Source organism: Anopheles moucheti, chromosome 2 (genome assembly GCF_943734755.1).
Source record: "Anopheles moucheti chromosome 2, idAnoMoucSN_F20_07, whole genome shotgun sequence".
Lineage (NCBI taxonomy): Eukaryota > Metazoa > Arthropoda > Insecta > Diptera > Culicidae > Anopheles > Anopheles moucheti.
In genome coordinates this window covers 21,699,836-21,712,083 of record NC_069140.1, presented here as the reverse complement: position 1 = coordinate 21,712,083, position 12,248 = coordinate 21,699,836, and the positions used below count along the sequence as shown (strand labels likewise).

Genomic DNA, 12,248 nt, shown 5'->3' with positions numbered 1-12,248 from the left:
CATTGCTGATATTATTATATCATATATATCATATATATATATATGCTGATCGAACCTTGAAATGATTGTTCTTTACATTTCTCGAGCAGTACTTATTATAGCATCGTGAAGTTATATTAATCTTAATAAGGAAACACATGTTTAACTGCTTTATATCAATTTTCATACAACCATCCTTTTGCTACCTTTAATATTTTCTCACTCTATCTCTCTGGATCGTTTATTTTATATATTCATGGATCACGAATACAGTACTCCGTTTCCAATTCCTTGCCCTCTAACTTCATCACCTCCGGCAGATGATTATGCGTCCCAAACATTTTGACCATTTTCCCATCACGCACCGTACAACGAACTTCACATGGCACTTTTACATTACGCCGGTGAAACAACGTGCAACGCCAATAGGTGGTGTTTGTCGACTCGATACGCTTGTTGGAAGCATATGTGTACCCGTCGTACAGCAGATGCTTTCGACCCCACGAACTACGGACAAACATCATGGGCTTTGGAGATTCATCATCATAATGCGGTTTGCATTTGTAGTGCCACGTGTGTGTCGAACTATTTCGATTCCAGCTGTCTGTATAAGGAAAAAAAATAAACGGGAATTATATGTTTAAATATTACATTACGAATGCAAATTTTATTTCACAATTGTACGAAACGTTACTAGAAAATGGAAAGCAAATAGTGCTGGTTTTTTAAATTTTACATAAATATTGTATTTATTCTTTTCAAACATTCAACCATTGTTGCCATTTTGATTAGTGTACAATCTATATACGCACAAATATGCACACACAAACATTGACATACAATGAACATACATTGATCACATATTCGTGGAACAAGCTTGTTCCTACTCTGTAGCTAAAGTACGGATGTAAAAACACGCTTACTTGTGCAAGCGATAAAATGGAACGGTTATAGTTTATTTCTGTTTTCCATCGGAAACATAAAATGTAGTTTGCACGAAATAAAATACGTTGCGATGTAAAATTTCGCCCTTAACACTACCCTAAAACGTGGGGGGAGAGAGAGCTCAGTAAATCTACCTATGGGCGGAGCAGTCTTACAACGACCGTATGTCTTCCAGGGTCACTGTTCCACATAATGTCGCATTGACAATTCGCCTATGGTCGTTGGGATGATTGTGTTGAACTGTAAAGGAGAATGTAAATTGAAACATGCAGCATTTATTGAACCACAGAAAGATTAATATGAGGAACAGTTGTTTAAATTGCATACCTTCACCATTCGTAACATAGACGCTATTCCCAACTGTCTTCAGCCGACCACGACACTTCTGGCCACGGTTGTAGATACACTCCCAATAGATAACATCTGCGTTCCGTCCCTGACGGCGAAGGTTTGAGCGGTACAGAAAGTTGTCGTACACCAACTGCAGTCCACCTTTACGGCTGCTGAGGAACAAATGTTTGCCCTGTATCGCCTTTGTTGGTCGTTTTATGTCTAGTCCGAAGAGAAAATTGTCGTCAGCTTTCAGAAAGTACACGAAGATCAACCACATTAGAGTGTAGAAACAATTTAATATTATTTTCCCAAAAAAGGCATGAATAAAAATAAAGGGCAAAGATATCTAACAGATTATGCATATCTGTTGGTGGATCCAACAGATTCTGCAAATACATTCTTTCAATAAATTTATTTTTGACGCTTTTTTATTACATTTTGATACGTAATTATTTAGATAATATTGTCATACCTTCACTGGTACTGAGTTTTACGTTTTTACAGATAATAGGATTAAGCTAGGACTACTAGCAGCGCAAACGTTAACGATACACATAATCTACTGCATTTTATTATACCTCATGCAAATTATACGGAAAACATTGCTTACATTCTAAAAACTTTGTTTCACCGTGAACGGAACGTGGAATGAAATGTAGTTCGCATTAACACTAGTTAGCCCGGTCCAATTACCTTGGCTCATTTCATGTGTTGATCAGTCATTTTTCATCAAATTAATGTTTTAGATCAAACCATTCTACCATAGTTGTTGCGATACTTTTACACATCTTCACTGTAGTACGAACATCACACAAAATATGAAACCATATTCGAGATCTTCGACATTTTTGACAAAGTAGCCATCAGTGAAATGCGCTAGGTCAATTGAGTGTTAAAGAATAATTTAAGATACGTAAAGTGTTGAAGTCAAGTAGAAAGTCTAGCAAGTTTCTGCTCATCGTATTGGTATCTTCTATGGTTAGCATGTTAAGTGCTACCCTATTGGCGCTTCGACACAAGTGCATCTTTTACCGTTTCTCGTTCCATTAGAATGGCAGGATGATCGTCACCGTCGTGACCACGCAGCACGACCTTGAACTCAGCACCGGTATCGATCACGTCCAACTTGTGGTTCTTAATATCAATCGGATCTCGCGTGCGGATATTCATATACTCTTCCAAATCCTCCGGATAATCGTACAGCGTTTTTTCCGCTATTTTGGCCGAATGATCGGCATGGTTGTGGTCACATCGCGTGCTAATCAACCGATTCAATTTTGTCACACAACTTGCTTTGCAATGGTATTTCAGCAATTCCGTGCAGCGCCATGTGGTACGTCCGTTCTGGTGTAGGGTCTTCCGATTGTAGATATATCCTTCGTATACCAGCTGGGCGCACTTTTTCTGTGACCGTATGAACTTTACTATCGCTGTAGCGTTTTGTTTTGTCACCTCTATGTTAACTGCACCGCTACGTACACTAGCGATAGACACCATCGATCTGGGTGCCAGATCTAATTTAGGAGATCGGTAGGATTTGGCGGTTGATGGTGTTAAATAAGTTCGCTTCCCATCGGATATTTGCCGTATACTGCAATTTTTGGGCAAAACAAAAGTTGTTCTCTTGATATCTAAAACATGCGTCTGACCATGATGCCGTGTTGAAGAGGACGAATGCCCTAAAAAGAAGCGAATTCACAAGAGCGAAGAAAAAAATCGTACTGGAGTACAATTATTGACTCAACGAATGGATTCATACAATGGACAACGGCAGTAAATATAGACTGACATAGTGAAACATGCAATTGAAGTTGCACCCCCTCATGCATTGGTACTTAACCTATTTTCGGATGATATGAACGCTAAATAACCACGGGATGGTAAACGCTTATGTTCTTCACAGAGACTATTATTTGTTTTATTTTCAAAAGATACATATTTAGAAGTTATCAATAAGAGAAAGTTTCAAGGCACACGTGCAATAACAATGTAGGGAATACACCCTTCTTATCGTTTGATGTTGTATCTACTGGAATTCCCATCCTTAGAGTACTTTCTTAACTAAACTTTCCTTTTAAAGTATTAAACAATGTTAACGCTATGCGTTAACAGTCACAGAAAAGCAAAGTTCTTTAACCGGTAGCCTGACGATAAAGAGCGATATAATTCACGCTCAAAACGTTAATTTAAGAATAACGCCTCATAAGGGCGCAATGCAAAATAGCTACTCTTCATTAACATTTCTGTGTTTAGGAAAGCTCAATTCCTGTAGCGAAGAAATCGTTATGAATACATGCTAATGGTCGCATGATTCATCAGGCTGAAACATCCATCACGTCAAACAACCCGAAAAAACCATAGGCAACAGCAATTGGATTCAATTGAGCTGTTGTTGATCTTTACTGATAATAATTACCAATAATCCGGTCACCAAGCCAAAAAACTGACAAAGCTTTCTGGATCGTGTTTTTCTAAACTCTGCCAATGCTATGTATTACTATATGTTACTAACGCATTTGTAAGCGCAAGAATAATATAAAAAACGAAAGGGGTAGCTACTGAAATGGACTTGATCGTTCCCGGTCTCAGGTGCATGTATTACTATCACTGTGTATTGTGTTCATCTACTACAGGGCAGATCTCTTGGTCTTATAATTCTAATTGCTTGGATTAGAGCACTCACGAATTGCATATTCAATTCATTCGGAAACGATAACTAAAACGAATCAATTTGGTGTCAAACGTGCTTAAAAATGCTAGCTATGCTGAATCCAGAACACTTTCTAAAAAGCGCACGCATAGCAAAACGAGTTATATATGGCATCAATTCTTTTCGTATTGATTTTGGAAGTTCTACGATTTTTTATGTCCATCGGCACCTACACGGGAATACGCCCACATCGTACTACTTCGTTTCGTCGTCGAACAAAACCCCTAGTCCTATCCCGTACAAAAAAGCATTGTAAGTCGTACGCTGAGACGAATGCGCAAGCTTCGTTCTACTATAAACATTTAGAATTTCGATATGAATTCTTCAATTGTACACGAAACATAGGTCCGTATGTACCGCAATTTGAAACTTCAAATACAAGCATTCAAATTAGAAACAAGTAACTAATCTTTCGTTCCGTCTCCCAGCAAAATTTACGTGCATATTTCTTCTCGGGCGTTGACAGTATTAGTGTATGTCCGTAAAAAAAAAAATATCGTAACGAAGTATTTCCTATGGAATGAATAATTAATGGTGTAAGTAATGATATTTATACTTGTAACTACGCTTACTTGGAAGAATTTCAACAATGATCGAATCAACAAGTACTATAATAATTCCCTAATACCTATTCTGTTGTTGCAGTGTATTCTGCTGAAACAGAGAATACATAAAAATGGCTTCCCTGGACAATCATCACAGAAGGTGGTGACCCATTTAGTTTTGGGCTTGGGCATACGCTCCGATTCCAAAATGGTCCTGTTAAAGCAAGTCACGCATCTGCTGCGTTGTGCTGGGGATCCATTGCTCTTCTTTAGTTCATGAAACTTGTTCATAGTTGAATCATCGTCCAACTTGCGTTTGGTTGTAGCAACTTCAGCGAGGACCGTTACATCCTTCCTTTTCGCCAGCCTCGTGCTGTTACGCGCAGACGTAACGCTGAGTGGTCTTGGTGTAGCATCGACTTCGGGCCAATGCGTAACGGTGGAAGTAGTCTCATTCACATTACACCTGCGCAAAGGTAGTAGGGAACTGTCCAAGAACTCGTCCTTCACAATTGTATCTTCTTCCTGCTTGATCGTTTTTAATAACTCCATCTGAGTACCGGAATTGCAAGCATCTACACCAGTGGACCGCAATAATGATCCTTGATCTGTAAATGTATGTAATTTACAGTAAACAACAGCGTCAGATACATGCACATTCTCTGTAGTTGCTTGTTAAGGGGAAGCAATAAACTTTGGAGCTTATGCCACGATTAACAACAAATAACGTGCAGTACGCGTTTTAGCTGATGTAAAAAAGGAATAAATCAATACACGGATCACTGAACTATAAGAACTGTATTTCGCTTACAAAACCAAGCTACAGTTTAAATGACCAGCACACTGTATAACCTAGCACATTTTGCTTCGGCATTGATAAATAGATGTGTACCCTTCTCACACAGAGTACGAGTTTTCTTCTAGCTATCTGCTCTTCATCAGGGCATATCCTTATATCAATAGCTTCCTAAAAATGAAGAAATATTTGTTACGAATGACAAATATTCTCAATGAATCAAATAAATTCGATAATGGATGCGAAATTGTTTTGTTTACAGACTACGTTTGGTCTGTTATTCTTTTTTCCTGATTCCTTCCAATTTCAATCATATGTTCCCATAATTTTAAACCCACATCCCCTTTTGACGATATGTCATACTTACGTGCATCAGGATTTGCTTATATTATTCAAATATTACATTGCAATTGACGTGCTTGTTTCTATGATAAGTAAATGTTTGAAGTAATGTTTAAGTAAATGGAAATGTGTAACTTCAAGAAATACACATATTGACATTTCAATCGTGGTTTAATCAAAAGCTTCAATCATTAGAATGTTGTATGCAAATAGGTAATTCAAGCATATATTCGAGACAAACATTTACTTATCACATGAATCACAGCAAGAATGACAACGAGGCGAAATGTGGATGAGCTCGGACAGAATTTCTCATATGTTCAGAAAGCCTAGCCTAATCTTAAGTCTAATCTAAAAAATAAAGATTATACCCACCTGCTACCTTTTATCCATAGTTGGAAGATCCTGGACCAGACCCTCGTTTCATCATCTGCAGACTTCAACACATTCCAAATGTGAGACATTTGTTTATGTGTATCGTCAAGATCCGAATATTGCTCTGGACTACTCATGTCCTTGCGATTCGTTTGCTTCTAATACGTCGATTATACTTACCAATATATTTCTTCGGTGCCACCTAAGGCACGTAAAAATATCATCACAGTTTCAATTTCACTAGACACACAGCAACTTAAGATGATCGTCATTTTTCATAACACGCTAAAGAAAAACGCCTTGAGTCTATACCGGCAGGCCGTTCTAACGAAAAAAAAAACGCCTCGAAGTAATCGTCCCGAACGAAAGTTGTAATGCGTATGATAACCGCCCCGAATCAAAGCGTACCGTGTAAGCATGGTAATTTGATCGCGATTGAATCAAAACTAAATGTAAACAAAACGCATAACTAAAAAAAGCTAGTGACGTCGCGAATCAAAACCGAAACTTAATTTAAAATAAAAAAGCGATCCACTGTTAAACGCGTTGCGATTTTGTGGCTTATGCCAAACCTGTACTTTTCCCGAAAAAGAAAATCAACATCGTCTCAAACAAAAAAAATATATAATGATAAATCGCGGAATTGACAGCTTAGGCTAGTTTATAAGGAAAATATAAATGTATATATCTGAGCATAATATGATTGCAAACATAATGTAAACATTTATAATTGGGTTTATGAACCATAACAACCTATTAGGACTGTATTGCCGAGTGGTGGTCTAATTCACCGTATCAATGTTTTACCCAACTCCGGCACAATACGGCTCTGATAAGCTGTTGCAGGAAAAAAGTTTTACCAACATTAACTTCTCTTGACTTTTAATTCTACATAAGGATTATGTTATTCAAAACTATACCGCTTTCTAACGGCATGCGAAATATTATTTTAAAACATAGGTTTGAGTGTGCTTGATCTTTCCCCGTAAATTGATTACATACCTCTCACAAGCACTATTGTCCTGAACAGCTTTTGATAGGACAATACAAATCCTCACCACCAACTGCTGAAGAGATCCTCCTGTACGACGCAACACACTCACGGCACTTTATAATCGTAAACGCGCACACACCGAACTTGTTTCATAATTTACGTTTATACATTGCAAATATTTGCAATTTCATATACTGAACAAAACTGACGCAACCTAAAGTGAAGCTAAGCGCTGTAAAGCTTCTCACTATGCACCAAACGTATCTTTTCAGTTTTATCTTTAGTTCACATTTTATGCAAATTTTGATTATTCGTGACCATAATAAACACCGGTGTCTCTAATTTTTTTTTACAAATTTATATGCACACACACACTGCAGCAGGTGACCGTACACACATTTCTTCTGGTAATTTGCTTCGATACCATCCATTTTATCCCACAATAATAAAAATATAAGAGGGTAAGATCAAGCCCCTTTCAAACCATTGCTAGCCAATGTGAGAAGTTACTGTCAGCGCCACTGATTTCATGCATGTTTCAAAAAGACATTTTTCATACACATACCTTGTGTCGATTGTTCCGTGCCAGTTCCTCCGTCCGACGCATACGTTTCCACAAATCCAGATGCTCCAGGTTTCGCTCCATCCTCGGCTTCCGTCAGATATGATTCTTCATATTTGCCCATCGCCATATCTCCGTACGTTTCATCTTCAACGTAGTTTCCATCATCATCAGCGTCACCCTGTTCCGATAGTTTGTGTTCCTGTTCCGTTTCAGCATCCACCGTCTCGATTTCGGCCGTCTCATCCGTATAGTCTGGTTCCGCCTTTGGATTAATCGATTCCATGGGAAGTTCAATGTATTCCGGTTCGATCACTTGCGCAGGAAGTTGTTTCACTATTTGCACTGTCTGTACGGTCTGTGTCTGCGACGGTGCGGTGTCCGAAGTGTCCATTCCGTCGCTACTAGCGCTGATAGAAATTTTCTGACGCTTAATCGTATGGCTTGTGATACCGCGCTGGGGCATGGTACGTTTTTGTGAGCTAATGTTTGTCTGTGTTTGGAGCTGCTGCGCTGATACATGATGAGATGTGCTGGCTTGTATGTGAATTTTGTCATCACCACTCTCTTCCGACTCAATTTTGTACGACGATTGAACGCGATTACGCTGAACCTTTGTTCGTTGGGATGCCGCTGGGACGGTGGTGGAAATACTGGCTGTCGTCGATGGGACCGCCGAAACGTCTTCTTTGACGGGTGACTGTTGTGACGGTGCACTGTCGCCCTGTAAACGAAATAGAACGAAATAATTATATTCACCATCGCACATTAATTGTTGCGCGTTCCACCAAAACGCCGCCATCCGAACGAGGGACTCACCGTTTCTGTTAATCCTTTTATTTGTAATGCCTCGGCGGTACTGATAAAGGCAGGTAGGGCATCTTGTTTCACATTTACCTCCCCACAGTACATAAACTGTATGAGATCTTGGAGTGCCGCGTGAGTAACATCTTTCAGGAAAACTGCAATCATACCACATTGTCCAAAAAGTGCTATTAGAAACTCACGATAAAAAATACTCCGTGCGTGGAGAGTCTGCGCACTAGTAGCTTCACTTTAAATAATCGATATTTAGAATTGTCCAACATTTTTTTAGGTTTGAATCAGCTTCGTTGAAAATATAAAAATCTTGTTTTATGCCAGAAAATAGCACTATACATTACTCTAAAGCTATTTCATAACCTCTCCAGAATTACAACAAAAATAAAAACAATATTTTACTTACCGAAAGCATGTTGATTCTTAGGCATTTGGTTGAACATTTTCCGGAAATACGGAGAACATACTGATAAAACGAGCCGATGCGCCTGAACTAATTGGCCTTCGGCAGCCAACGTCACGTCCACCAAATCACCACGCTGCAGGGATTCATGAAATCCCGCTGATAAGTTGGAATTGAAATTATTCCAACATAGGGAGAATTGCTCATCGTCCGCCATCTTGGACGACGCTATCGTTTCCCGCTTCAGTCAATGACGCTATATGGAAGGAGATACCAAAATCGGAATATATTACAAAATTATTCATTTATTTCAACAAAATGTGAGAAAGAGATATAATATTTATTTTCAATACAACAATATTACATCAAATTGGTCATTATAAAACAAAGCCAACTATTAACTTCCTCATTTAACATAGAGTAACGCTATGGCAGAAGTTACGACGCAATTTCGTGTAAATTAAAAGAAAAAATGTTTTAAACTATTCCATTGCCTAAGCAAAATACCAAAAGAATATATGTAAATTGTTTTCAAAACCTATCCAAATCAAAACAATCGACCAAACCCGCCAAAAGCACTCGAAAAATATACGAGCTCTCGAAAAAATGTCCTACGCGTCGCTTTCGAACATCCACAAATCGAGCACACGCCGTTTAGCGCCGCCATTTTCCCGACATCGATTTTTCGACCAAGTGGTGAAAAAGTAACATGGCGGCTAGTTTGGTATGCGGTAGCGCTAGCGCTCCGCCGTGGGGTCTCGGCACTATGCGACCCAATTTCACGCAAAATTACAACAAAACCGAACCAATTTCCATTCTAATTCACACTACTTATTCTAACTTACCTTAAATTCACCTAATACACTCAATTTTAGTGGATATTAACACCAAGTCTAAGAATAAAAAAAACTTCACACACGCGGACAGCGGACCGACGGCGTCCAGCCCCAAGCACGGTTCTTGCACGAATGAAGTTGATGGCGTCGGTTTGGTACGCCATCAACGGAAGAGCAGCCGATGACAGCGATGGATTGACAGCACCAGTGTTGCTATAAAAATTGCAGGACGCCAAGCAATTCAAATTGCTGAATAAAATTTTATTGTTTTTTGCGTTTCTTTTTGCTCAAAGCAGATAACGCACTGATTTTGTCGTTAGTTTTCTCTCAATAAAAAACTAAAATGCAACCATAACTACCTTCGGGCATACAATTTACCACGAAAAGCAATTGGCCCTATTCTTTTTTTTTTAAAATAACGGTGATATAAATTTTCTTGCTGTATTCAGCAAAGGGCTACACAGCAATGGATGCGCAGCATGCGCAAGGGGAAAAGAGACGGCGAGCATCTATCCTACTATGTTGTAAATAACCGTTGAAATTTTGGCTTGGCTTGGGTTTTGTATTGCTTTGCGCCTCTTATTATAATGAGTTTGCTATATGAACAACACAAATAATCGAAATAATCAAGGCCGTTTTACATACAATGAAAATTATTTAAATGGCAAAGGTTGTTGTTGCTGAAATCTGTGTTGTGTGGAAATCTTTGCTATACATTCAAACAATGCATTTCGAAATAAAATACCGATGCTTAGCATCAAAGCATTGTGTAGCGAAATCAAGAAATATGTAGGTTGTGTTTGTCCTATGTTTGAAAACCTATGCAACAAAAAAGCTCCCTCCAAAGACGTCTGTCATGTTCCTTCTGCAAAAAATACAAAAACATACACAACAAATGCTTATCAATTGCATCAGAGTTGCGTTGAAACCAGCTTTGTTCGCGATTGTATTTCTATCCATAGTTCCAGGATAATTCACTGTATCGAATCGGACCAGTGTCTGCTCTGACCACAATACAGCACAGTACAAAACAGCGGCCGTCAAAATGATGCGTTTGGTAGCGTCCTCGGTTGCTGCGCATAGCGGTTTGGTAAAACACATCACCAAAACAACATCGTTATCCTGTAATCCCTCGTTCTTGGTAGGTATACCGGCACGTTCGTTGTGCAGCACCGTTCCGATGGTAAAGGAACGTCAATTGCAAATCGGACCGAATTCCGTACATTTTGTCGAAGCCGGCCACGGAAACAGGGGCATCATTTTATTACCCGGTGCGCTCGGTACCGCTTGGACGGACTTCAAACCACAAATTGAAGGTTTACCAGCGTTGCTTCCACATCATCGCGTGATTGCCTGGGATCCACCCGGGTACGGTAAATCTCGCCCACCGGAGAAGGAATTTACGACCGACTTTTTCGAGCGCGATGCGGCAGCTGCCGGTGAATTGATGCAGAAACTCGGCTTCCAGCGGTACAGCATCGTGGGTTGGAGTGATGGTGGTATTACCGGACTGGTGCTAGCTGCCAATCAACCGGAACGGGTAGAAAAGCTGATTGTTTGGGGATCGAACTCCTACATATCGGACACAGAAGTCAAAATTTACGAAGGTAAGTTAAAGCATCAACAGGAGGCAATATTATGCCAGTAAATAGCTGTAGTTCTTCAGTAACGATTGCATTTTGTCTCCTTCTAGATATACGAGATGTTCGGAAGTGGTCAGCAAGAATGCGGGAACCGATGGAGCAAGTGTACGGTGTAGATTATTTCCCGAAGCTATGGTCGTCCTGGGTGGATGGATTGGTGCGTATTTACCACGAGCGCAAAGGTGACATTTGCTCCGGAAAGCTGAAACACATCAAAGCTCCAACACTGGTCATACACGGTGCGAAGGATCCGATGATCATTCCCGATCATGTGCCTTATCTGCTAAATAACATCAGTAATACTGAGTAAGACCTTTCTTTAAGCTTTGATGCAGCTGTTTCGTTTTTAATTTGTGTTATGTTCTCTATCCCACAGCCTGCATGTGTTCCCCGATGGCAAGCACAACATTCATCTGCGCTATGCAAACGAATTTAATACCATTGTAGCCAAGTTTCTTCAGGGTTAGCGTAGTCAGGTTGATCTTATGTTTCCTATTGTTACGGTCTCGAAGGTTCTGTTTTAGCAATTGTTTGTTATGTTATTCTAGTGTCTATATAAAAATGTTTCTTTTCTTTTACATTTTTGTTAAGCTTTGTCACAGGTCGCTGGCGTTACTACATTGGTGATATAAAGAAAAAAAAATCATCACTGATATTATGTCCTCATTTGTCTAAATTTTGTGCAAAACCGAGTGTAAATTTTATGAAGGAAAGAATCCAATGATTGGCGAAAATAAAATACAATAAAACATCGAAAATTCATAACAAGCCAGCGATTATCTTGCGATGATTCAGTCCAGGAATGGTTCGTGTCCTCGAAAAGAGTTTGTGTCTTGGAATAATTGTACTGAACGTTGGAAATGAAACCATGTTTATTAATGCAGGGAAAGATGAGAGTTTACAATTGATCAGATTGTTAGATTGTCGCTAATCAAAACCGAAATAATATTACTGATCCCGAATGAT

The 12,248-nt window shown here is 39.3% G+C and overlaps 2 protein-coding genes across 51 annotated transcripts in view; one reads left to right on the top strand and one right to left on the bottom strand.

Moving 5' to 3' along the window:
* Positions 1-9,790, bottom strand: part of LOC128310659 (modifier of mdg4-like) — a 45,370-nt gene extending 35,580 nt beyond the window's left edge. For 44 of the 49 annotated variants that reach the window (XR_008287235.1, XR_008287299.1, XR_008287229.1 and 41 more), the window contains exons 1-4: positions 9,649-9,790; positions 8,807-9,059; positions 8,401-8,543; positions 7,585-8,305 (exon numbers count right to left, since the gene is read on the bottom strand). Coding sequence is in view for 45 of the 49 variants with exons in the window: in XM_053047544.1 (XP_052903504.1) it covers positions 7,585-8,305; positions 8,401-8,543; positions 8,807-9,020 (1,078 nt within the window). In the remaining 4 variants the exon portion in view is untranslated. Of the gene's footprint in view, positions 1-170; positions 584-853; positions 1,165-1,251; positions 1,504-1,693; positions 2,937-4,110; positions 5,121-7,584; positions 8,306-8,400; positions 8,544-8,806; positions 9,060-9,648 lie in introns of those variants that run through there. The other 5 variants (XM_053033869.1, XM_053034511.1, XM_053033575.1 and 2 more) reach the window with 5 other exon arrangements.
* A 743-nt stretch (positions 9,791-10,533) lies between these two features.
* LOC128299424 (valacyclovir hydrolase) lies at positions 10,534-11,935 on the top strand. 2 transcript variants are annotated; one of them, XM_053035502.1, is made up of 4 exons: positions 10,534-10,729; positions 10,785-11,246; positions 11,333-11,588; positions 11,659-11,935. In XM_053035502.1, the coding sequence occupies exons 2-4, from the start codon at positions 10,820-10,822 to the stop codon at positions 11,747-11,749; spliced, it is 774 nt and encodes a 257-aa protein (XP_052891462.1). In that variant the 5' UTR covers positions 10,534-10,729; positions 10,785-10,819; the 3' UTR covers positions 11,750-11,935. The 2 variants fall into 2 exon arrangements, with proteins under 2 accessions (XP_052891462.1, XP_052891386.1); XM_053035426.1 differs by having other exon boundaries at positions 10,534-11,246.
* Positions 11,936-12,248: the final 313 nt, after the last annotated feature.